Below are 26324 nucleotides of genomic sequence, written 5' to 3'. Positions count from 1 at the left end.
AAAAAGTTAAATGCTTTTCTATTAACTCAGAAACAAAAGTAAAGTCTGACGAGGGGCTATAGCTTTACTTATTGACAATTTTAATACAGGCAGAATACCTGGTGATTCTTCATTTCTTCTTCTCTCCTTTGCTGAAGTTGCTTTAATTGCACCTGGAGCTGATTCTCCACCTGCCTCTGCTTGTCCAGGACCTCCTGGTAACGCTCCTTCAACAGGGTTCTCTCTGTCATCATTTTATCCTATTGGTAACAAAAAAAGAAAAGTTTAATTCCCCAACTTAATTGCAAGAAACTTTCACTGTGTGCCTGTTCAAGGCATTGTGCAGAGTTCTACGGCTGCATGCCCAATACTATAGCTAATAGCCATATGTGGCTATGTAAATTCAAGTTAATTAAAATAAGAAAATTAAAAAATCTGGCTCCTCCCTCACCTAGCCACATTCCAAGAGCGTAGTGGCCACATGTCACTAGTGAGTACCATTTTTGGACATACAAATATAGAACATTTCCATCACTAAGGGAAATTCTACTGTATAACACTGATCTAAGGAGAGGACTGGCACCCTATGGCCTGTCTTTATAAATAAAAGTTTTATAGGAACACAGCCATACCCAATGGCTTACAGGCTACTTTCACACTACAATGGCAGAATGAAATGGTTACAACAGAACCCCATGTAGCCCACAAAGCCTAAGGTTTTTACTATCTGACCCTCTACAGAAAAAGTTTGCCAATCCCTGCTCTAGGGAATAAGAGGAAGGAAGCATTTTATTATCTATTAAGAAAAAGAAAAAAAGAATGAGCAAAAATAAACCAATCACTTACTTAAAATGCATCCAGAAAAAGGATTCCTTAATGCATTAGCACTGAAAACTGACAGATCACTAAAGAGGTCTAGGGAACCTGGCATTCAGATTGGGCAAATCAGCAAGCTCTCACATACAGCAGGGCGTTGAAGGAAGGGTTCTGAGGACCACAGTTCAGTCCTGCCTCCCCCCATCAGTAAATCAGGGACACTAAGATTTAAAGAGAGTCAGTTGAAAATATATTTGGTATAAGGTAGCCCATGTGAAATTTAAACAGAGCATTAAACTGAATTTGTTCATTAAAAGATAATTATCTCCAAAGAAAAGAAGATTTTAGAAGTGAATGGGGGAAAACTTATTACATTATGATAAAAAATAAACTCTCAAGATGGGACTTCAGCTTTGGGACAAGCTAGTCCTTAGTCCCTAGGCTGAAATATCACCAAGGCTCTCCAAACAGATGACTCCCCAGCACCACATCTCTAAAGGATTCGGAACAAGGGGTATATGGATGGGCCTCCGGGGTCTTCAAACAATCTGAAATTGGTGTGTATGTGTATAAGTTTTTCTAAGATGAGAATTCAAAGTTTTCAAAAGATTCTGAAAGAGGACCTTAACCCAAGAAAAGTTAAAGAAAGGTTAAGAACCAACAGATGAAACTAGTAGATTAGAGGATTCTTTTCTTTTTTAACTGCAGCTCCCTCCCTTTACTTCTTTATGGTACGTTCTCTATCCATGATGCATCTTTAGAAACAGGAATAGAGGAAAAAACACTAGTCTCATAGAAAGAAGTCTCAAGGTACATACTGTTAGTACATACAAATGGATAACTCAAAGGCATACAGTAAATTACTTGATCAGATTCACTCATCTCAACAAGCCAAATGGTTGTTACACATTAGTACTTTGTTTCATCAGTGGCTATTTCGTTCTGAGAACGAGGAGTCACAATTTCAAATGCAGGCAGTGGGCAATGACTGTAAATGCATGAAAAGGGTAGCAAATAAAATAGGAGCCAAGTTTCTTGTATTGCCACTAATCTTAATACCTGCCTAGTTCCAGTGCTTTTTTAAAAGCAATGTGAACCAGACCATGACCCAAAAGAATACAGCCAAACAAAACACAATCCTGGGCCTCTTTTGGCCCAATGGCTTGCCACCCCTGCTTCAGACTGATACTAAAGCTTATCTATAACTTCTTAGTTGGCCCCTTCAATTGCCGTATAGTCATCCAAACCCCACCTTACAACTGTGGAGACAAAATAAATACTCTGTGTAAAGTGCTTAGAGAAAGCGCTCAAGGAAGGTGACTCCTCCCCCTTTCCATGGAGGTTCTCTCCAGGCCTGGTTTCCAACCAGCACACCTCCATCAAGTCTCTCATCTCTAGGATCTTTTTACTTGCCTGTTATAAATAACTCCTGAGTTGCTACTCTCTATTTAAAACTTTTACTGGCCTCATCTGATTAACGTACTCCATCTGTCCCTCAATTTCTTCAACTTGCATCAGATATCCACTTTCTTATCATAATGGTTGCTACAAGCATCTTTCCTCTTTTTTCCACTCAGTTAACACATTTTACCCCAAAGACCTCTTCCTGATCCCAGCTTGCCCTTCCCAGGATTATCCCTTCTCTTGAAAAACAGACTTTTAGATATCCATACACTTAAGAGACAGAAGTTTTTGCCGCAAGATGCCAGAAACAGATCAAGGGGACCATTTTGACAAAAATAAATAAATGCAGTTCTTTAAGTTTTAAAAACCAATTACCTAGGAATAAAATGGGAAGATACAACTAAACAACACACGAGAAAAAGACTTGATGGAGTTTGACTGAAAGCTCAACAGTGTGACGAGACCGCCCAAATAAGCCAACGTGAGCTTAAGACATAGTGTCCAGAATGAGAGAGAACGAGAGTCCCATCGTATTGTGAAGTAATCACACTGTATCTGGATTACTACCTTTAGTCCTCAGGATCATGTTTTAAAAGAAACATTGATAAGACGGAACATGTCTACGTGTGAACGTGGTGGAAAAGTAACCAGAATGATGAGAGGACTGAGAAACAAATCAGTGAAGAAAAGAAGAACGTTAGAAACATCAGCGGATATTCTACCTGGAAAGGTTCAGACTTGAACGGTAAGAGGAAGAGGCATTAAAAAACTTCACATATAAGGAGGGCTAACAAGTAAAAGAGGATTCAGATTGACTCTACATGGCTCAAGAGAGAACTCTAACAAGAAGTTCTAGAGGTTCTGTCCTCACCTCAGAATAAGATCTAACAACAAGAGCTATTGTAAAAATGTACTAGGCTGCTTTGTGAGGAGTAAGCTTCCCATCTCTGGAAGCGATCAAGTAGAGGTTAGCTGACCGTCTGTGGGGGATTTTATAAAGGACATTCCTGCACCTTTTCCAACTGAGATGATGTGACTCTAGATGTTCCGCATTAATGGTTTCATATATCAACAATGACGGTTTAAATACCTACCAGATTCTTTTCAATATCTTGATCTGTGTTCACCTCGGAATCAGCCGTCTTAAAGTCAGTCTATAAAGAAAGAAACAATTATATTCAGAACTGTTCAGAAATATTTTAAAAGGCAGAATTACTCTAGTACTTCCACCTAGAAATCTGCCGCAAGTAACTAAGAAGCTAACTTTGTGCTCTTTCCACTTATCAGTTTCATAGCAAGACAAGCACTGTAGGTCTAGCAGACAGACACTGACATCCATACTGCATTAAGCATTTATCCCACAAAATAATCTAAACAAGACCCAAAAACTGACTGAAGGACACTCTCAAGACTGAGATAAGAACTTTGCCCCCTACAACCTATTGCCCATCCTTCCTCCTATGACAAAGCACAGCAGTTAGTAGAAGGCAGGATATGTGCAGTTCTTAAGATGTAGGTCAGAGAATTAACAAGGATTCCTCCTGCAAGGACAAAGATGGGAAATATGAATGCTAATGACCTACACCCATCGACTACCTGGTGAAAGAGATTATATGTAGGTCATAAAGTTCCTAGTCACCACAATTAGACACTAGCTCCTGGCTGTATTATTTATTGAACACCAGAATGGAGTCATCGCATAGCACTGTATGAAAACAGTATGATAGTTGCCAGTAAAAAAAACAAGACAGAGTAGTACTCCACCAACTATGAAGAAACATCTCCTACCCTCGAAAAAATAAAAAAACAAAAAGCCCAAATTCCATTTAGTAGTAGAAACTTGATACTTGACCTGTACAGCAATGTTCTGAGAAAGCTTCAGGGAAGAGCTATCCTGATCATCATCCTGATCCACTCTGACTCCTTCAACCCCATTTGCTGGAGGCACTACAGGTGGGAAATCCAAGCCTGTGTCCCTGCTCCCTTCCTTTAGGATGGAGGCTTGTGGGGATTTCTCTTCAGAACAATTCCCGGAGGCAGGCTGCTTTGTATGGCACCCTGCCTTAAGAGACCGAGTGACGGGATGGAGGCTCTCCCGGAGGCACGTGTCCCCCTCCTCTCCTGCTGTGTTGGCCACGTCCTTCAAATCAGACTGAGACCCACCGCCAGAGAGACCAAGGGCTGTGGCTATCAAGTTTTCTCCTAAAACCGCCCGGTGCGCTGCTGAAGTGTCACCTGCTGATGAACCAGGATTCTGCTCTGGGTGTTCCAAATGGACATTTCTGTTATTCTCCTTGGTTATCGTTTGGCTACTTACACTCGACAGAGGCGAGTTCTTGTGCTTCTGTGCAGGGTCTTTGGGGCTATCGAAAACATAAGATAAAAAGTTTCCCTCTTCATCCAATCTTAAAGAGGATAAAATATATAATACTTTTACCATAACCACTAGAAGAACAAAACAACACTATACAACCCCCCAAATTATCAGAACGGAAAGGAACTTAGTTTCTATCCAGTTATTTTTATCTCACATGCAGGGAGTATAGCTCGGCAGTTAAGAACCTGGGTTCTGGAGACAGTCTACGGTAAATGACAACACAGTAAACGACCACACTGAAGACCCCCCAAAATTTTAAAGGCCAATTTGAAGAACTTTTGGGGATGCAGATGAAACAGCCTAATGCTAGTCAGAATATTTCATTTAAGTTATATGTAAGAATTTAGTTACACATAATATTTGAATGAAGAAAATATTTAGAAATATTTTTATTCCACTCTCACGTTTCATAAGAATAATCATCCAAATTCATTACACAGATCTTTGACCAGAACCACTTTTTTAGGTTCTTCACCAGTTTTCCAGAGCACAGCATCTTCATTTCAAGTTGTCTGAAGTACAGACAACTTTGAATTCAAAATCGAAGCTCTCAGTAGAAATTTTATCCCAGATGACAAGTATACACAAGTATAACCCTGGGATAGTTGTTTCAATGTTTGTCACAGCCATTTAACATATTGCTTTTTGAAGAAATCTTTAAAATCTATTGACAATAACATTCAACATTTATAACTATAAATCTTTCACCCAAGACTAATGACTAAATCTGTGTTAAATTTCTTTCCCCTTTTTTTCAAAACTGATTCTGTCAATTGATGCCCCTAAGCACCCAAACTAGCAGTGTCTGAAGCTTCAGGTCTGTGCCTTTCTTTCCTCAAGAGTATCAGCTGTTCAAATAAAACAATGGAGACAGCATCTTGTGATATGAAAATCTTTATAAACACTCTAAGCTAATTCCTTACTGGGAGTTAACTGGAGGGTGGGGGGACATTTAACTATAAACGTGGGCATATACAGCACCTGGGTGTGAAGCCTGACAGCTATTTAGAAGTTGTTGGATTCTGGGCAAGTTACTTAACTTCATTTACCTATCTAATAGGATTATTGTGAGGGTTACATGAGATAATAAATATGAAGTCTTTAGTACAGGGCCCAGCACATAGCAAATACTCAGGCGACCTTAGCTGCTAGTAGTAGTAGCAGTAGCGGTAGTATGTGACTGATTTTATTGGTAAAATGAAGTTTATGGGTAAACTTACTTAACATTCTTCCCCATTACCCACTCACTAACAAACCTCTCTTCATTTGAACAAATCTATTTATTAAGTACTCTGGAGTCAGACGAGTCTGGGTTCACACCCTGACTCCAACATAGCCTGGTAACCTTGGCAAGTTACTAACCTCTTTGTCTCAGTTTCCTCACCTGTAAATGGGAATAACAATATTAGCACCTACCTCCTGAGATTGTTATGAGGATTAAATGTGTTAGCATATATAAAGCTGTTAGTGAAATATTATCTATTTTTAGGTCCTAGGTACTCTAGAAAAGAGTTGAGGTGGAAAACACAGTCAATTTAGGACATTGTACATAACAACGTGTTAAGCACTGTAAGATGCAAGATTGGGTAATAATTCCTGCCCTCCAGAGTTTAGATGGAAGGCAAAATATATAGATGAGGCAGTAAGCCATATTAACAAAGCTACCTATTTATCCAGACAAGATAGATACAGACATATAAATACAAACACAACCATATATGTGTGTGTATTTATATTTACATGTGTCTATGTGTATATGTATATCTACGTATCTATGTAATACAGAAGACTTCTGTAAACATATGTGTGTATCACATAAAAACATATAGTTAAATGAACATACAGTCCATGTAGGACAGGGTGGGGAAATATTTGCATTTTTGGATGAGTTTGATCCCCTGTATTCTAATCTATTTATTCAACAAACATTTAGAATGCCTGCTGAGTGTCAGATGCTGTTTCATACCAGAAACACAAATACAGATGAGACAATCCCTACCTTTAAAAAGCTTAACCTAGTGCAGTGCCACTAGAACAAAAAGAGGAAAGACCAACTGTACTCCCACAAGAAGCCCATCTCGAAAGCCCTTTACTTTACCCAAATGAAATCTTCCCAGTCAAGAATCCACGTTACCTTAGACCATCTGGGAGACCTTCGTCTGATTTGGAAGCACACAAACTAGCAGAAGATTCTGGAGGATTGGGGGCATTGGCCACCACACCAGCCACCTCAGACGCTGCCATCATGCTCTGTGGTTCAGAAACAAATCACAGGCTACAAGTTTCAAACTTTCAAAACAAATGTATCTTTCCCCCTGAGAATGTCCATACCACAGCGTTGTTCCAGGAAAGAAACACCAAGTTGGGCTCCAGGAGGAAATACTTAAGAGTATTCTGCAGTAGGGTATTAAAAGAGCCGCTGCCCGCAATAGGTCCCAGTGGACATCAATCAGGAGTCACCATATTCACATAAACATCTAGGAGTCTGTGTAAAGCTTTGATTTTCACTTCTGGCAGAAACGCAGTCATTTAAAATGGACTCTTTTCTGTAAGAATCTTCCAAATGGTCCACACACCTACCTTACCTAATACCATGGATAAAGAATGCATTTTTTAGCCTACTATCAATAATATCTTGTTTTAAAATCATTTTATGGTTGTTACATTAAAAAGAATCTCCATTAATGTAGTAAGTTTTTCGGAGGTGTGTGTGTGTGTGAGAAGAAACAAATTGGGCAATCCACATAGCTCACTGTCAGTATGTTCCCCACAGATGGGAAAAGTCTGATAACCACTGACTGAGGAAGTACAGACTCTTGAGTTACTACAAGGCGGGCAAAGAGTCTAAGAATCTTGGTTACACTAGCATGAAAACGAGAAGCTGAAAAACAGGGTAAGCCAAGTAAGGGAACGGGCACAGATGACCTTCTTAGATCAAAAGGTCATCCTTTATGTTGTAGGACAAACTCATGGCCCTCTACGGTGAAGAGAAAGGGGGAAAAAAGACTACTTCACGGGGGAAGGTGTAAGATAGGGTTGGTTTAAATTCTCGTTTTAATTTTAACAGCATCACAGGTATACTCCTGAACCCTGAAGAGCTCACGGGGCAGGGATGGAGACTGGGCTGTGTCAACACTTCAGTCACAAGCCAGAAAGCCTCTGTGCCTCAGTTTCCCCCATGATACAACGCTCCGAGGAGAAAATGGGCTCTAAACCGCCATGACTGCTCCCCCAGGCGCAAACATCCTGCCCCCACAGAGCCCGGGTCGGGGGTTCCCCGGTGGCCGGTCCCCGACAGCACAGGGCACGGGTCAGACGGGCAGCTCTGAGGCCCGAGAGCCCCAGGGGCAGGAGGCCGGTCCGTTTAGCCGGAGGCTGCAGCGTGGGGCAAGAAATCGAGGGTGCCCAGGGAATCCCCGCGCCGCAGCCTGGCGGCGACCACCAGCGACGCGGCGACGCCGGGAGCGACGGGTCCTCGGGGGAGAACGGGAGACGGCCGCGAAGGGGACAATGGGGGAAACAGCGCCGGTGGCCCCGGCCGCCCTCGACAAGGGACTAGCTGAGCGGGCCGCCTCCTCTGGCCAGAGGGCCTCCGCACCTTCCTCTTGGGCCCCCGGCCCGGTGCCAGCCCCCGGCCCATTCTAGGCCAGGACCCTCGCTCCCGCGCGCACAGCCCCCTCCACGCCCCCCGCCGCGCCCGCGCCCCCGGCCCAGCGCGCCACAGCCCCGGCCCGCGCCGCCCCGCACACCCTCCCGCGCCGCGCCCCCGGGAGGCAAGGGGGGAGGGACGGGACGCACCTGAGCGGGCGGAGCGGGGGGAGGGGGAGGCCGAGCCTGGGGGAGGGGTCGAGCCCGGCCCGCGCGCGACACCTCCCACTTCCGGCGGCACGAGCGGAGGGGGCGAGGCTCGGCCCGAAGAGGAGAGGCCGCGGTGGCCCCGGCCGCCCCCGACGGCGCCCTCTGGCGGCCAGAGCTGGCATCGTCGAGGGGCCGGGACGCGGCGGAAGCCCTCCTAAGACCCAAGTTGTCTCTCCCCCGGCGCAGGGAAGAAGGGAGATGCCGCTGCCAGAACGAAGGAGACCTGGCGGTGGGAGGAGCCCCTCTAGGAAGATTACAGGGAGAGTCGGGGCCATGGCGGTCAGAGGGAGAAGAGGAATGAGGTGTTTTTAAAGGTCGCAACCGAGATGCCCTCTCCAGAGGACGCCATGAGGGAGAAGACGGTCCCCTCTGGGGAGAGGGCCCCTCTAGAAGATGCCCAGAGAACTCGGGGCGCCGAGACGCCACGAGGAAAGCCCACCACACCCGCACGCTTCTGTCCCGGCAGAGGATGCTTGGAGGAGCCGGCCCCCTAGCGCCGGCTGCTCCCCGCCCGTCGGCCCGGCCGGGGGACCCGCCGCTGATTGGCTGCGCCGCCGGGCGGAAGTGATGCTACTGTCACTGGCTCCTCGGGCTCCCGGGAAGCCGCGAGTTTCCGCAGGGAGGCGGCGGCAGCAGCTGCGGCCGGGCGGGTGAGTTGGGAACTCGGTGGCGGCGGGGCATTGAAAGTCCGAGTGGCCCAGAAGTGGGGGCAGCCGGTGTCTGAGGATGAGGGAGCTGCCCAGAGGGCGCTTTCGGTCCTGGCGTGGAGGTGCCCAAGGGAGACGGGGCACCGGGCTCTTGGATTCCAGGATAGTGTGAGTCCCTCTGAGGAGGGGGGGCACATGCACGGGACAGTCGAGGCCCGGGAGGAGGAAATCAATGAAGCTGACCCGTAGATGCATCAGGGTTCTAGGAGCAGAGTGTAGCGGCTGCGAGATGGACAGTCTCTTGGGAGCAGAATCCTAGACTCTGGTCTGCCCATAGGATTCCTCTTCTCCCTTGGCACCTAAGATCTGTAAAGATAGCTTAGCCCTTGGGTTGGGTTGAGATCTGCTTTCAGGGGGTATTTAAGGTTCTTTCCCAGAAGCCTGGGGTGGGGGGTAAAGTACTGCTCTGCCAGAGGGAAAGGAGGAAGTGGTGGTCAGGTTTCTTTTAGGGAAATCTGTGAGATCTACTGAGCTGGAAGGAGCCTGCCTAGACGGGTCTTTATCTGGCCATTTAACAAGATTTTGTTTTGCTTAATGAGTTATGCAGACTGGGAAAGACATCCGAATATCTCGTGACAGTGGAGGCTGCAGGGCAGGGAGGAATTTGAGAGGGAATATGCCCGGGAACCTAAGAGGAAAAGAGAGAAGATGTGGAATGCAGACTTTTGGAGGGAAGTTTTAAGTGGTGTAAATTCCCTTTTTCTCTTTCCAAAGAGACTTCGGTAAAATACCCATTTTCCTGTAATGTTTTGAGTCGGATTCATTTGGGCTTGTGTGTGGGTACTAAGCCCTGCCTCAGGGTGACATCAGTAGAGAGCAGATGCTTCTGAAGGAGGCCAGCCACCGATAAATACACACATATTCTGCCACCCAGTCACCTGTCCCTGTCCCCATGGTTGCCCACCAGTTCTAATTTGGCCCTTCTAGCAAACCAGGTATGGCAGTGCTGGGTTTGGAGCCTGAGCCCGCACTTCCAAGCCAACCACCCTAGCTAGTGACTAAGGAAAGCCCTTGAGTGCTGGGTTCCACTCATTTCTTCTCTCTCAGTTGCTCACTTGCCCTTTACACCTGTTCGGTTTTGTTTGCGTTCTCGGGTTTTCCCTGTCTCCCCCACCTCCTGCCTCCTCTTACTTCCCCTAGCGTCCTGCAGAGGTACAGGAATCAGGAAGTTAGCTGCCGCCTGGACTTCTAGAAAACAGTACTACCTACTTTTCAAGAGACGCTTTTGGTAATGGTTCGAGCCCTCTTCTAGGCCTCTAGGGAAAAAAGGAAAGAGGGTGGCGTGATGGTTCGGACAAGAAGTAGTGTTTCTGGGTTTTTGTACTGATTTGGCTTACCCTACCAGTTCTGTTCCAGTCTGTGACCTATGAGAGATCCCTGGAAATGATCTTTGGTCCTTGGCCAGTTTCTTTGGTCTCAGGTCCTGGAGTTCCTGGCCTAGTTCTGCTTGCTCCACTGGGTTTGAGAGGACACCATTTCTTCTTTTCTTGGGGCCCACAGGTCTGCAGTCTGTGCTCAGAGTGAACACTCCTCGCAGCGAAAGTGATGCCTTTTCTCAATTGGCACAAAATGAGCGTGAGGTGGTTAGCCAGACCAGGAGCTCGACCTCACACACAGTCCAGGTGAGAATGGGGCCCCACTGGGGGGAGTTAGCCCTGAGGACAACTGGACTGAGAAGGCAGCTGGGGAAAGGTTTATGTTCCCTCTAAATAAGGGAGGAGGATCTCTTCTAAAGAATAGTCATGATTCTGCCAGTAACTTGCGGGAGTGATACGACTTTTGAGCCCTTCTCATGGCAACAGTGGGAAAGAGCAGCATGGGGCCTGTTAGCAGCTTGCCATTCTGCTTGATCATCTGGGGAGATGGGGATTGGCCCGTCGTGCCATGGAGGTATCCACTGGGGTTAGTACTGGTCCACACCTGATCTGGGGGCTTATCCCTGTTGGTCAGGGATAAATGTGAATAAAAAGAGAGGATCAAATGTTGAATAATTTCAAAGGAGCAGATTGGAGGTTTCCAGGTGTAATACGTTGATGGCTCGGTCTCCCTCTCAGATTCCTGCAGTTATCAGCACTTTTATCTCTGGTGTCCTTTCTCTTTGTCTGCAGCCTGCTGCTCTGATGCCGAAGGGGAGGCAGAAAGTGCCACACTTGGATGCCCCCCTGGGCCTGCCCACCTGCCTCTGGCTTGAGTTAGCCGGGCTCTTCTTACTGTTTCCCTGGGTCATGGGCCTGGCAGGGGCAGGTGGGCCTGGGGCCCAGGGCCCAGGGGGGATAAGTTGGGCCGTGCATCTGGACAGTCTGGGAGGCGAGGGGGAGGAAGAGTCTCTGGAGCAGCAGGCAGATGCCTTGGCCCAAGCAGCAGGGCTGGTGAATGCTGGACGCATCGGGGAGCTCCAGGGGCACTACCTCTTCGTCCAGCCAGCTGGGCACTGGCAGGACCAGCAGGTGGAGGCAGTCCGGCAGCAGGCGGAGGCTGTGTTCACCAGGCATGAAGCTGTGCTCTGGCACTCAGAGCAGAGGCTGCTAAAGCGGGCCAAGCGCAGCGTCCACTTCAATGACCCCAAGTACCCACAGCAATGGCACCTGGTGAGTCCAGCCCTGCAGTGTTCAGCTTCAGGTGGATAAATTCTAGGTATCCAGTTCCTTTGTGGGCTTTCACCTGTGTTACTCTTCAACTGCCCCCGTCCTTTGCTAAGGAGACGTTTCTGTGGGCTTCAGTGGCACGTTTGGTCTTCGGGCTCCACCTTCCCTGTGCTCACTTCCAGAGAGCCAGTGGACTACGGCAGCTGGGGTGTGGGTGCTGGGGCCAGGCTGCCTGGCTCAAGTTCCAGCTCCACCACTTACCAGCATGTGCCTTTGGGCAAACTGCTTAACCTTTCTGTGTCTCAGTTTTCCCCTCTGTAAAATGGAGATTGTAATAGTACCTATCTCGTAGAGTTATGGTTAGAATAAGTGAATTAATATATGTGTGCCCGACACATGGTAAACACTTTATAAGTGTTAGCTACTAACTTTATATTATATAATGTTAATATAATATGTATTATGTAGCATAATGATTGTATTATCTGACCCTTAACCCTAGCCACCATTTCACCTTTATTGCCTGTGAATGATGCCAAGCTTTCCTGGGGACCTAAGTTGTGGCAAAGCTCTCACTTGCTCCTCCTCGGCTCTGTCCCCACCTAGACCTACTGGTCCACACCCTCTATCTGGCTCTTCAATGGCAGCCAAGACTGAAAAGGGGCTGCTAGCTACAACTTTTGTCTCTATGGGCTGTGGTGTGTCACTGGATTCTCAAGGCTTTGAGAACAGTTCCTGACCCTGTCTCTCCTACAGAATAACCGGCGGAGCCCCGGCAGGGACATCAACGTGACAGGTGTATGGGAGCGCAATGTAACTGGGCAAGGCGTGACCGTGGTGGTAGTGGATGACGGTGTGGAGCACACCATCCAGGACATTGCACCCAACTATGTGAGTGGCCCTGGAACAACCCCTCCCTACCTCCTTCTTGATATTCCCTCAGGCTTGTCCTTTTTCTTAGAGGTCACTATGCCAAACAGAAGGGCCTGGAGGTGGGATGGTATTCATCTTCTTTTCCCCAGCCGGCATTCCAGACTGGCAATTAAGACATGGGGAGTGGCTCCAGCCTCAGCAAGGAGAGGATCCAGTGATACTTCCTGGTTCCTATCGCAGCTCCCTGCCCCAGGGAGGAAGGAGTGGCCCCTGAAGGCAACTTCCCTCTCCACCCAAGTTCTGAGCACCTTCCTCTCTCTATAGCCTGGCCTTTGGTACCTCTAAATCTCTTTGTCCCAGGTTTCCCAGGCATGGAGCAGTCTCCTGGGCACGTTTCTATATAATGGATGAGAGAGAAGTTTGCTGAGAGCTGTGGCACTTCTCAGTTTTGCTCCAATGTGTCCTATCTTCATATCTTGTATCCTGTGTGGTTTGCAGAGAGAGATGGGCCTGTTGTCCTGGCTTGGAGCCCCAAACTCCCAGTCGCTCTCTCTCCCTGAGCTCCAAGACCTGAACCCCTTATAACCGGTGAGTGACCATGTCACCCCCCCCTCAATGTTTCAGAGCCCTGAGGGCAGCTATGACCTCAACTCTAATGACCCTGACCCCATGCCCCACCCGGATGTGGAGAATGGCAACCACCACGGCACGCGATGTGCAGGAGAGATCGCCGCCGTGCCCAACAACAGCTTCTGTGCGGTGGGAGTGGCATATGGGAGCCGCATAGCAGGTACCCTCTAGTCTCACGCGGTCGGCTTCTCCTGTGATGACAGTCTTCATTCTCTGCCCTCCTTTCCCCCCGAATTCTGAACCCACCTTCAACACACAGCACACAGCAAAGGGTAGGCTTATAATCAGCATCTGTAGGACAAATCAGTTCCTTGATTTTTTTCAGTGCAATGGTGTTTCAAACATGTTTTTAGCAGCAAACCCCACCATATAAAAAGATAAAAGAGGAAATGCGCCTGATATGGGATGGAGGCCTCAAGCCCCACCTGCTCAGTCTCCTCTTCCCTTTTACCATGGTTATGCTCCATCAGTGACCCAACTCCTTGTAAAGATAACTCCTTTTACTCATTTATGTTATATTTGTATGTTTATAATTTACCAAATGCCTTCTCATCTGCCCTTCTTCCTTGACCTCATATGTCTGTGGAGGCTCCTGTCCCATCTCCCAGCTCTCCAGCTCCCAGCCCTTCCAATGGTCACTGTCTGTTCTCCATCCTTTCAAGAGAGCTGAGCAGCCCTGGCCCCCGCTAGGCGTGGTTCTGTGGCTCCTTTTCCTCTCAGTCTTCGTCCATTAAGGCAGAAGGTGAAGGGAATGAATGGGGAGGTTCTCCCCGTGAGTCCTCATGTGCTTGGAACCTACAGACTGAATGGGTTGGCTGTATTCCTCTCACACTCCAGCAGAGGTCAGCAGGCCTCTCTGTCAATGAGGCTACAGAGGGAGCCAGAAATCCCCAGGGCCCAAGGCCCTTCTGAAAGCTCCATTTGTCCAGACATGGTCACCAGGGTGTGACTTACCCCATTTTAGAGGGTGAAATTAGGCGTCCATGGGAGTAATAATGGTAATGAGTACCATTTATTGAACACCTTTTATGTGTCAGGCATTGCCCCGCTGTTTTACATGATAAAGGATGCAGACAAGAAGGGAACCTTGGCTACTTGCATTCTAGCCTATGCCTTAAAGTCTAAGATTTAGCATTACATTAAAAAATATTTCTGGAGAGTTACATACACTTAGTATAAAAATTCAAAAGATACAAGAGTGCTTAGAGGGAAAAGTAAGTCTCCACATGTGGTCCCAACCACCCAGTTCCCCATCTAGGGGACCAGCATTATTGAGGACCTGTGTGGCCTTCACTACCTAGGCATCCGGGTACTGGATGGACCCCTCACAGACAGCATGGAGGCCGTGGCGTTCAACAAGCACTATCAGATCAATGACATCTACAGCTGCAGGTGAGGCAGACCCAGGAACAAGGTGAGAGGTCAGGAGGCGCGGGCACCTGGGGTGAATCCCCAACAAAAGAACAGCAAAATGGGCTGAGCTGGGCAGGTCCCAGCACGGCTCTGCTCACTGGCTTCCACCTATAAGTCCACCGCCCTCGTTCCTCCAGGTCCCCAGTCACTGGCTTCTCTCTTAAGCCCCAGGTCACCCCAGTAATCAGGTTGCCACGTGAGGAGTGCTCCAGCCTGCCCCGTTTGTTTGTTTAGTAAACTTATAAGGCTTCTGGGAGAAGGTGGGCGTTCCTCCCCAACCTCAGCTGAGCTGAATGCCCAGCACCGATTCCCACTGCCCTGCACACAAAAATGCACCTGTAGCTTCAGGTCATGGTTAAGGTTGGGGTGGATAAGGAGGAACTGAGGTTGGGCTGTCCCCACGACATTGATGGCACTCGTTCTTCCCCCTAACCAGCACCTCCCTTAAATCCATGACATCATCCACAATGTGCATTTCCTCTTAGAGAAAGAATAGAGAACTCCTCAGACCCAAGAACTTACGCAGATTACATACTTCCTTCGTGGGTGCTCTGCCATCAAGCCTAGTATTAGGTCCCTAGATCAGGAGAGGGGTTGTCCCCTGTCCCTCTCTACCACTGTGTACTGTCTCCTGCTCTCTAGGACCTGAGAAAAGATTTTTAGGGGCAAGCTAAAGTAGTCCTAAACTGGAAAAGCTTCCAAGGGAAAGAACCTCAGCACATACTTCTGTTTTCCACTTTGGAGTGAGGGCCAGACCCTTGAACCCTACATCCTTTAATCATGGGAGTCCTGAACTGGACCCCTTGGGAGGAGAGTAAGAGCCCAGGCAGAGGGGTGGCCAGCTGGCACTGAGAGGCCTTGGGGGGCAGCCACAGTCTGGCTCTGCCTCTTCCCTCTGGGTATTTCTCAACAGCTGGGGACCAGATGATGATGGAAAGACGGTGGATGGCCCCCATCAGCTTGGAAAGGTAACTGAACTGCACGAAGACGTTAGGAGACCTAAGGCACCAATCAGCTCCTGGAAAACTGCTACAAGTCGCTCCCTCTCCCACCGCATCTGGAGAGTTACATACACTTAGTATAAAAATTCAAAAGATACAAGAGTGCTTAGAGGGAAAAGTAAGCCTCCACATGTGGTCCCAACCACCCAGTTCCCCATCTAGGGGACCAGCATTATTGAGTGGCAGAACTATGCCATCTAACCTACCACCTCCTTTCAGAAGACTGCTCCTAACCTGGAGGTGGGGAGTGTGGGGCACACGCGTTCTTAGAGAGAAATGAACAGTGCTTTGAGATTGTTTCCCTTTGATTTTGTGCTCAGCTCCCCATTTCTGGCCCCACCCTCCCTGATAAGCAGAGTACATCCATCAAACAGTTACGCAACTAACAGCTTCCTCCTCTTCTTGAGCCCATCTTTAAGTTTCTCCCATGCCCAGTGCCTTTGGGCTTTTTTTCTTCTTCTTTCTGGAAAGGGAGGAGAGGGTGACTGGTATGGAAGGCAGAGGTCTTTCTATGAGCCCCTTAACTGATCCCTGACGTTTTTGCTCCTCAGGCTGCCTTGCAACACGGGGTGATGGCTGGCCGCCGGGGCTTCGGGAGCATCTTTGTGGTGGCCAGTGGCAATGGGGGCCAGCACAATGACAACTGCAACTACGATGGCTATGCCAACTCCATCTACACAGTCACCATAGGTAGCGCCTTGGGGTGCACGTGTGTGTGTGTGACTCAGTGGTGTGGTGAGGGAACGGTGTATCTTAGTGTACCCTGGCTTCCATTTGTCTATCTAAATGTGAGCACGATCTTCTCCTCAGGCTCAGATAGTTAGGAGGGACTAGTCCTGCTCTCAGAGGATCTCAGGACTTCCTTAGAAGTCTCCAGACCCTGGGAACACTTTCAACCCGTCATCTGGAGATACCCACCCCGCCTCTACCCCCACCACAACTGGTTGGGACTCTGCTCCGGCCTGTCTTCCCAGGGGCCACTTGCCTCCTGCTTGAAGCCTCCTTGACACCCCACTAGCCTAAATTAAATGCCCTTTTCCTGTGCTCCCTACCATGCCATTTGCCATCCCAGTTGTGTTTATTTACTAACCCGACTTCCTCCCTGATTATCGGCTCCTTGAGATCAGGACTGGCCGTTTCCATATGGCCCCAATGTCTCACACAGTGTGTAACTCCAGTAGATAATTACTAAATGTTGAGGAAAATGAACCTGTGAACGGATGAGTAGGGGTGGAGGTGGAATGCCCCAAGGTTTACCCTGGAGCCTATTGAGAGAATGGCATTAGGGCACCTCTAATGGGGCCCTCACAATACCTCTGCCATCTGAGGTTGCCCGTTCAGGGGAGGCATGTGGGCACTCTGAGGCACTGGGCCTCCCAGATAATAACCAAAGATGACTTTAATGTTATCAGACCCTTATCCCGGCTCCCATTTCCCCTACTCTGCCCAGGTGCTGTGGACGAGGAGGGACACATGCCTTTCTATGCAGAGGAGTGTGCCTCTATGCTGGCGGTCACCTTCAGTGGTGGGGACAAGATGCTTCGGAGCATTGTGAGTGCCTCCTGGGCCCTCTACTACCTGCCCCTGTCCCACAAGACTTCTGTCAGGCGGCACAACCATCTTTCTCTTTGTTCCCTGCCTCCCTATCCTGTCCCTCAGTTGCTTCTTCCTGAGCAGATCTGTGTCTCTAAGGGTATGCCATTTTTGGAAGAATCGAGCTGAGGACTCTAAATAAATCTGTGTGAATGGGGTTGGGTTTTTTTGCAAGGAAGATTGGCCCTAAGCTAACACCTGTTGCCAATCTTCCTCTTTTTACTTGAGGAAGAGTGGCCCTGAGCTAACATCTGTGCCCATCTTCTTCACCTTGCATGTGGGTTGCTGCCACAACATGGCTGATGAGCAGTGTAGGCCTGTGCCCAGGATCCAAACCCGCGAACCCGGGCTGCTGACATGCGTGGTGTGCGCCGAGCTTAACCACTATGCCATCAGGCTGGCCCCCTATATGAATGGCTTTTATCTTTAAAATTTTAAGAACTATTAAGCATCACATTGATTGAAAACTTCTTTGAAATGTCTTCCTTTGGTAAGATTTGGGCTTTGGCTAATTTCTGTGGGCTTAAAAAAAAAAATCATCATCATCATCATTCCACTGCTATTCAGCTCTTCTGTAAATACTGTGAGTTCTGGTCGTGTTCCTCGTCAGGGGTAAAGCTAGTGGTTGTCTTTGTGGGATGGGAGGGGAAAGGAGTCAGGGGAATGTCTCTGTCAGCCTAAGACACAGCTCTTTCCTTGGAGCTAGAACGGGAGCCATAGCAAACAAGAGATTGGAGCGGGGAGTGGACCTTCTCAAGCTGTGGGAAACTTTTCAAGAATTCAGGGTCTGGTGCCTGCGCCTGGCTGGCTTAGCTGCCTCCCAGCAGGTTGGAGCCAGGTCTCTGGCCTGCCCTCCTGGAGCTGCCTGCCTGCCCCTGCTGCCCATAAAGGAGCGATGTGGGGACGGGGTCTCCAGGGAAGAGCTGGGCTGGAGCTGATCGTGTCGGATTTCCCCAGTGGCCCGGTTGAGAGGTCTAGGTCTCTCTGGGGCCATTGAGAATTAGGCTGCTTTGTCTTCCTGCTGGGTCAAATTCATTTTCCAAAACTGAACTTTTGTTTTGCCAATAGATGACTTCTGGTCAACACAATGTTCCAAGGCTCTGTGCCAGGTGACCCCAGCCCTCTCCCCAACCCCAGGGAGAAGAGAAAAGGGAGTGGCCTAAGGTGAAAGGGCAAGAGGGGCTCCGCTCAGCAGGCAGGGGTCTGGGTGCAGAGGGCGCCCACCCCAAGCCAGGCTGGGTTAGGAAGAAGAGCAGGAACGGACCGTGCTCTTCAAGCCCTGGCAGAAGTCCAGAACGAGCTCAGCCAGCCCCTGCCGGGACCAGGAAGGCGCCCGAGCTTAAGTGTTACTCTGGCTATGCGGTGCCTGGCTTTCCTCCTCCTAACTCAGCCCCACTCCTTACCCCCACCCCACCTTCCATCTCAACTGTAGTTGGTCCAGATATGAAAAGAGAGTCTGTTTAGCCAACTTTCCGTCTTTGAGATGTCCTGGCCTTGGAAACCTTCTGTTGCCAGTTTCTGATCAATGACAAGCTCGGTGGAGCTGTCTCGCTGGGGGCAGAGTGTGGAGCTGTGTGCTGCCCACCATTTGCTGCCTGGGGCTCCTCCCACCACAGGCAAGTTCACAGGCCTCACAGCTACACATCAGTCACTGCGCGGCTGTTTCCTTAACAGGAAAAAATCAATCTGCACCCTGGCATGGACCAGGCTTCCCGCTCTCATTGAGACTACAACTTGGAGAGTTTTTTTCCCCTTTTCTTGTGGGAGTGCATGGTGTCTGAGTGAAAACTACATCTCTTGGCAGCTGCTATAACAGCTGGGAGGGAAGCAGTGAGTACAATGGAGAAAGGGCAGCTCTTGGCAGAAGTTACCACCCTGCTATCTGACCCAGAAGAGAAATTTGGAAGAAAAGAATTAACGCTGGCACCGTGTGCTAGATCCAAAGTGCCACAGAATGGAGCAGGTTTATGCAGGGCCCTCCTCAGCTAAGCCCTTTGTGGCTCCAGGGTTGATGAGAGCATGAAAAGAACTTTTTGCCCACAGATGCCATCTCTCCCCCGAAGTGATTCCCCTCTTCCCCCACCCCTACCTTCACCTCCCACCTCAGAACCACAGGTAGGTGGGGGCACCCATGGAAACCACACTGGGACACCAGGCTCAGCAATGAGGCAGCTTGTCCTGTTGATCACCATAGGCCAGGGTGGGCAGGCAGTGTAGACACAAATCCCATACTGAGCCAATGGGTGGGCAAGGGGCAGTTCCTCTCCCTGGGAACACGCCCCCTTGTTCGCACTGATGTCACTCCAGCCCCTATCGCTGAGCTGCCGAGTTGGATCTCCTTGAATGGTGCTGTCACTGTTGTCCCAGCTCCAGCTGGGGCCCAGGAGCTCCCCTGACCACTTCCTCTGTCTAGCATGGTTGTGGGGGTTGGAGGGTTGGGGTGGAGAATTTGGGAAAGGGTTATTAGAGGAGCAGGAATCAGGGAACTGTCCTCTGCTCGTAAGGCCTCTCCCGTTTCTCCATCTCCTTCCCCCCCACAACCAGACCCTCCTAAGTAATTCTTTTATTTTTATTCTCCTTTTCTTAATTTGCCAGAGATTCTCTTGTGAGGCCTAGAAGGATGAAGGATCTCCTTTTCCCTGACCCGCTGGTGGGCCTCCCTCTGGTCAGAGATTCAGCTCTTCTTTCAGAGGAAGGGCCCATCTGAGAGGCTTGTTCTGAGGACCAGCCTACTCCCCTCCCTCCACAGCACCTTCGAACTCAGTCTCTAACCTGGCCCCTTCCCCTCCACTCCACTGCCCAGGTGACCACCGACTGGGACCTTCAGAAGGGCACAGGCTGCACTGAGGGCCACACCGGGACCTCAGCAGCAGCCCCTCTGGCAGCTGGCATGATAGCCCTGATGCTGCAGGTGCGGCCTTGCCTCACGTGGCGTGATGTCCAGCACATCATTGTCTTCACAGCCACCCAGGTGAGGTCCTAGCAGGTGGACAAATGGCCTGGCCCAGCTGACTCCAGAGTTCTAGTTCCAAGGACTTGCTGATATCAAGAGGCTTCAAATTCTAGGTGGCCCAAACGTTAGGTGCCAAATCCCTTTCAGAGTTCCATGTGTATAGAACACATGTGGGTACCCCCTAAACTCATTTGTACCTCTTCAGCTGATGCCATTTTACCTGCAAAGGAGAGCTCTGGCTGGGCTCCCCTACTCTGGAGCCTGTGACTCCTGGCTCCCTCTAGAAGCAGGCCACTGGGGTGGTAACATCATGGAGCTTTGACCTTTTGTCCCAGCTTTCCTTGGGGAGTCCGTTTCTAGTAGCCTCAGTGGGAGAGTCTGGACTGGATCAGCCAGCAGGGCAGGCAGGAAACCAGAGGTAGGTGTTGAGATTACTTTGGGAATCCAAGTAACCAGGACCTCTGTCCTCTCAGTACGAGGATCGCCGTGCAGAGTGGGTCACCAACGAGGCAGGCTTCAGCCACAGCCACCAGCATGGATTCGGCCTGCTCAATGCCTGGAGACTCGTTAATGCCGCCAAGGTGAGCAGGTGTTGGCAGGGCGGGGAGCCCTGTGTGTGGTGACCCGGGGGGTGGCTAAATGCCTCAGCATTGCCTGGCACCTTGTAGGTGCTTAATAAGTGTTCGCTCATTTCATTTACACTCATCCCAGCTGATACTTATTTACAAATGAAGACACAGGCTCAACACTAGAATTGAAGTCTCCAAACTACCGTAGTCCCCGCTATCCGCGGTTTCCCTTTCCGCGGTTTCAGTTACCCGCAGTCAAGCACAGTTCCAAAGCAGATGATCCTCCTTCCGACATATCGTCAGAAGGTCAGTAGTAGCCTAACACCACGTCACAATGCCACGTCATTCACCTCACCACATCTCATCACGTAGGCGTTTTATCATCTCACGTCATCACAAGAAGAAGGGTGAGTCCAGAACAACAAGATATTTTGAGAGAAGGAGAGACCACATTCACATAACTTCTATTACAGTATATGGTTATATTGTCCTATTTTATTGTAAGTTGTTAATCTCTTACTGTAACTAATTTATAAATTAAACTTTATCTTAGGTATGTATATTTAGGAAAAAACATAGTATATACAGGGTTTGGGACTATCCATGGTTTCAGGCATCCGCTGGGGGTCTGGGGATATCTCCCCCAAGGAGGAGGGGGACTTCTGTCTTGGTAGAGAGTAAATGGGACCTGAGTATAGCTCGGGACTCTCAGGGTGCTCTGGTTCTCATCTCCCACGCTGAACACAGCCGTTTCCTTGGGCTCCTTGATTGAGCGCCACAGGCAGTGTTGCAGGGTGTCAGCAGGAGCCTCAGGGCAGGAGGAAGGTGGTGAGGAGAAGAAAATAAAGACAGCGGGCCCTGATCGAGTTGACAGGGTGGGGGAGGGGTATGTGGGGGATCGGTCCTGTGTGTTCACCGCCATCCCCCCTTCCTTTAATAGATCTGGACATCTGTCCCTTACTTAGCTTCCTACGTCAGCCCCGTGTTAAAAGAGAACAAGGCGATTCCGCTGTCTCCCCGTTCCCTGGAGGTCTTGTGGAATGGTAAGTAGTCAGCAGAAAGGGGGTTAATGTTGGGCCTGAGGTTTGGGGCGGGGTGATGGGGAAGTTAAACTCGTCCTCCGTCCTCCCTGCCGATTCTGCCCCCTTCCTTTAGGAGCTGAGCTCCGGCCAAACCTGTGGAGCTTTCTTTGACCATTTTAGGACATGTTGCTGCTTCTGAGTTGGCTGGTCCCCTGGCTGCTTAAACCAGACTTTTCTCCTGAGTTACTAGTAGAGGAAAGGAGCTGCTGAGCAGCCAAGATTAGAAAGGCTGGTGGGAGGAGTGGGACTGGGACCTGGCGAGACTGGGCGAGAGTTGAAAGACGTTCCTTTGACTTCCATGCTAAGAACTTGCCAGAGAGTTCTCTTCAACCCAGTGGGCTTTGGATGAAATATAGGAGTTGGGGATTTCTTCTTTTGATTGTCAGGCTTGTCTGTTACAGAGAGAGTCAGATGGGGTCTATTGGGGGTGGGACAGAGGAGAATGTGGACGGCTCCCTGGACTGTAGCTGTCCATCCTCTGCCCCCGGCTCCATCGCACCAGGGTCACTGGGATTGTGGGAAGGTCTGTGAGTCAGAGAGGTGGTTTTGTGTGGAGCACAGAGATTGAACCCCTTCCCAGAGAAGAGGGAAGCTGGATTGGAATACTTGTTCTGGACGATCATCTGTCTGTAGATTTCCCAGAGTTCCCACGTGACGGTTTTCCCTACCTCCAGCTCCTGTGGGATTTTTTTTTTCCCTTGAGGAATTTTGGCAAGCAGTTATTCACTATTTTTTGGGAAGATTGAAGCATGTCATGTTTTGTGCCCAAACTAGAACTCCGTCCTCACTTTTCCTGGCCTCCCAGGGGGTGATCAGACCAGAGCAGTGACAAGAGAAGGATGGCCAAAGAAGGGAGCTCAGATGGGAGGGGCAGGGCCGGCTTCCCTTGGGTGGAGGTTTCACCAAGAAGAGTTCCTCTGTCTCTCTCCATAACCACGTCCAGCACTTGCCCAGTTTCCCTCTACATGGAAGGAAATCCATGGGCCCAGTTCATGACATTTTCCGTAAAAGGAATGCTATCTTGGAAAGGGCATAAAGCATCAGCCAAGGCAGAGAAGTGCAGGAACATTCCCAGGAATGCAGTTTGCTCGGAACCCCCGGGCTTCACACGCGCGTGTCTTGGAGATAGTGTGCCTTTTAATTTACCCCTCCCACTCAGGACTGCTGTCTGTCATTTCAGTAATAGAGTAACCCACAGTCGCTTCTGTCAAATGTGGGGTTGGCTTAGAAGAGGTCGGAGTCCTCTCCAGCTTTGTCATCCTCTGCTTCCCACTAACTAGGGGACGTTGCCCCAGCATGTCTGACCAACCTCCTAGGTGTAGAGGTGTCTGGCAACTGCTTGTTTGTCACTAGGAAGCATGAGAAGGGAGGACGAAGTGTCCTGGATGGAGGTGAGCGGGAAGTGGGATGGTGGAGAGAGGAGGAAGCAGAGGGAGGTAAGGACTCTGGGAGTTTCGCTGGCGGAGCCCTCAGCAGTTGGGGGTGGCCAGCAGGACTGCTGCTGATTTCTGCAGTCAGCAAAGGTCTCATCCCTCTGTTGTGACTCCGTCGGCCCCTGAGCAGACAGGACAGAGGGACAAGCTTGTGGGCATGCGTGGAGGTCGAGGAAGTGAGTCCAGTTAATGTAGAGTCGGGCAACTCAGTCTGGACAGTCCAGAAACCTCTGCCCCGGTAGCCAGGCTGTAGACCTTTCTCACCAAGACCTGGGCGATTCAGTGCCGGAGGGCTGGAAGGTGACCTTTTTGTAAAGTGGAGGGAGCTGCCCTCACTGCAATAGAAGAGGAGGTGAAATGCCACCAGGAGCCCAGAGCCGTGGTGTCCCATAGGACTTTCCACAATAATAGAAATGTTCTCTATCTGTGCTGCTCAACTCAGTGGCCACTGGCCCTGTGAGGCTTTTGAACATTTAACATGTGGCTAGCATGACTGAGACTAAATTTCAATTTTATTATGATTAAGTTTACACAGCCACATATGGCTCGTGGCTACCATATTGGGCAATGCAGCTCTAGAGCAGGCTTTAATGTCTCCCATCAGTCAGAGATATGGGGCAGAAGGGATTGGGGTCCCTCGGTCCCTTTAGGTGTGACTCTGACTCTGAAATCTCTACTAGAGGGGAGGAGGGAGTGTGGGGTTTGGAGGAGTGTGTAAAACACAAGAGTGTGTCTGTGTGTATTTACAGAAGATTCCTGAACACCACTCGCACCTATCCTTTCATCTTTACATCCTTACTGGCCAACTCTGTGTCTGTGCAATGAATCCCGTCCCTTCACTTCTCCACATCTTCCCTCTCCAACCCAGTCTTTCCATCTCCACTGATTCTTCCGTCTGCCTTCCAGCATCCTCGGTTCACCTATTAGGAAGCAAAGTCCCTGCCACCCTTCAACCTGTAACCTTTTCAAATGAATTAACTAAAGCAATTGCTCGCTTTTATCACACACTGTCTCTACCACTGAGGACTTCCTTCGTTACTCACAGTGCCCTTTCCTGGCCAGACCCAGGGGCTAGTTCCAAGTTCATCCTTCTCAACTTTCTGGTTGCTCTGACCCTATGAACGAGCCTTTGTGGCAGCCCCTCTCCTCCTCTAGCTTCTGTGACCTTTGCTCCATTGCGGCCTCTGGCTTCTCTGCATGAGGTCCTTGTTCCTTTTGTTTGCTCTTCTCACTACTCCCAACCACGAGTGTCTTCTAAGACTCAGTCCGTGGTTCCTTATCCTCCCTCCACATTTTCTTCCTCCACAGCGCAGCTGTGTTTATAACTGCAGCTACCACCCCACCACAAATGATTCCCGGATGGAAATCTCTTATTCTGATTCCTTACCAGTGAGAAGGGTAGAGATCTTCATAGCTTCCACAAGATTATGGGCAAAGAAAGCCCTGGGACCTTCTGGCCAGAGGGTGAGAGTTGAAAAAGACTCCAACTTACCAAAGGCCAAATATTAATAATAAGATGATGATCATCAACTAAACTTGAGTGCTTTTTTATGTGCCAAGCACTGTTCTAAGTATTAAATCATTTAAGGTATTAACTCATTTAATTCTAGTAAAATATTCAAGTGTTCTCACATCGTTGGCCACCCAAGTCCCTGCACACCAATAAGAAATGCACGTGGCATGCCACTGTGTACACGTCCAAACACAGACCAGCACTCACAAGGCCCTTTTTGGATTCCATCCTGTTGTATAATATTCTGTAACATGTCACTTACTCTCTGTAGGCCCCTTCTCTGCCGTGTTAATGCTCTCCTCCAACTATGCCATGAATATTTTCCTTCATCTTTCTATTCCTAGATATTCTGCCAATACATTACATTTAACATGTACAGAATTTTTAGCTTTCATTTTCACCTCTCAAAAACCAGCTTGCTTTCCAAGTTTCTCCCATTTCTGGCAGTGCCATTACTGTTCCCTAGGCTTCCAAACTTGAAACTCTGGAGTTTTCAATCCCTCTGTAGGCTTGCTTCTCTCCAGGTCTGCCCCTATCCTTTCCCCTGCAATTTAGTCTTTCATTTATTGCTCTGAAATGTCTCTTGATTGACTCATTCATTCGTTCTACAAATATGTGAGACCTGCCTCTGCCCAGGCGCTGTATTACGTTCTAGGGATTCATAGATTAGACACGATTCCTGCCCTCAGAGAGCTTACAGGCTGGCAGCAGTGACAGTGCAGCCTGCAGGCAGAGCATGGTGTTATAAGCCCTGTGACAGACATGACACAGGTGTCAGAGGAGAGGCGCCTCCTGCCACCAGGGAAGACAGAAGAAGGTTCTCAAAGAAACTGGTAGCTGACCTGAGCTTCAGCTTATAAGCTAGCCAGGAGAAGAGGTGAGGGAAGGGACATCCGGGCAGCGGGAGCAACATGTATAGAGTCGAGGGTGTCTTCAAGGAGCTGCAAGTCACGGGGTGTGGCTGGAGCATGGGGTGTGAGGGACAGAGGAAAACCTGAAACTTCAGGTGGCAGGGCCAGATAGAACCGCACGAGCCATGGTAAGGAGTTTGGACTTTATCTTGAAAGTCTGTGTGAAGCCTTCGAGATAAATTGTCACCATTTGATGTTAGCAGTAAGGGAGAAGGAGAGCAGTCAAAGACAGTCCCAAGGCCTTATCCTTTAGAGATACATACTAAAATCTTTACTGGTGAGATGATATGATGCCTGGGGATTCCGTCAAAGGAATCTGGGAAGGGGAAGAAGAGAGAATCATCAGTGAAACAAGATTGGCCATATATAAATTATTATTGAAGTTAGGTGTTGAGAACATCTCTTCTCTCTACTTTTGTATGTCTGAAGTTCTCTATAATAAAAATTTATATATACAAGTGCACCTATAAATATACATTATATATTTATATAAATAAAATATTGTATATTTTTTATATGTAAGAAGATTTCCAAGTTTTTAGCTTGGGCAACTGATTAGATGGTGATACCATCAGAAGAGATTGAGAAGGAAGGAAGAGCAGATTTGAGCAAGGGCCATGGTGTGTG

The 26324-nt window shown here is 48.9% G+C and overlaps 2 protein-coding genes across 6 annotated transcripts in view; one reads left to right on the top strand and one right to left on the bottom strand.

Annotated features, from left to right (window-relative positions):
* RNF214 (ring finger protein 214) overlaps positions 1-8978 on the bottom strand; it is a 39327-nt gene extending 30349 nt beyond the window's left edge. The window contains exons 1-5 of one of the 4 annotated variants that reach the window (XM_070624923.1): positions 8375-8978; positions 6711-7161; positions 4052-4562; positions 3294-3353; positions 99-239 (exon numbers count right to left, since the gene is read on the bottom strand). In XM_070624923.1, the coding sequence (XP_070481024.1) occupies positions 99-239; positions 3294-3353; positions 4052-4562; positions 6711-6823 (825 nt within the window). In that variant the 5' untranslated portion in view covers positions 6824-7161; positions 8375-8978. Of the gene's footprint in view, positions 1-98; positions 240-3293; positions 3354-4051; positions 4563-6710; positions 8283-8374 lie in introns of those variants that run through there. The other 3 variants (XM_070624922.1, XM_070624924.1, XM_008516712.2) reach the window with 3 other exon arrangements.
* PCSK7 (proprotein convertase subtilisin/kexin type 7) overlaps positions 8955-26324 on the top strand; it is a 27088-nt gene continuing 9718 nt past the window's right edge. Inside the window, exons 1-12 of one of the 2 annotated variants that reach the window (XM_008516714.2) lie at positions 8955-9084; positions 10642-10763; positions 11250-11729; positions 12483-12617; positions 13224-13389; positions 14531-14621; positions 15556-15610; positions 16195-16333; positions 17094-17194; positions 20040-20207; positions 20663-20770; positions 21699-21801. In XM_008516714.2, coding sequence (XP_008514936.1) covers positions 11262-11729; positions 12483-12617; positions 13224-13389; positions 14531-14621; positions 15556-15610; positions 16195-16333; positions 17094-17194; positions 20040-20207; positions 20663-20770; positions 21699-21801 — 1534 coding nt within the window. In that variant the 5' untranslated portion in view covers positions 8955-9084; positions 10642-10763; positions 11250-11261. Of the gene's footprint in view, positions 9250-10641; positions 10764-11249; positions 11730-12482; positions 12618-13223; positions 13390-14530; positions 14622-15555; positions 15611-16194; positions 16334-17093; positions 17195-20039; positions 20208-20662; positions 20771-21698; positions 21802-26324 lie in introns of both variants that reach the window. The other variant, XM_070624921.1, reaches the window with a different exon arrangement.

The sequence above is a fragment of the Equus przewalskii genome, chromosome 6 (assembly GCF_037783145.1).
Source record: "Equus przewalskii isolate Varuska chromosome 6, EquPr2, whole genome shotgun sequence".
Lineage (NCBI taxonomy): Eukaryota > Metazoa > Chordata > Mammalia > Perissodactyla > Equidae > Equus > Equus przewalskii.
This window is presented reverse-complemented; position numbering and strand designations above follow the sequence as displayed.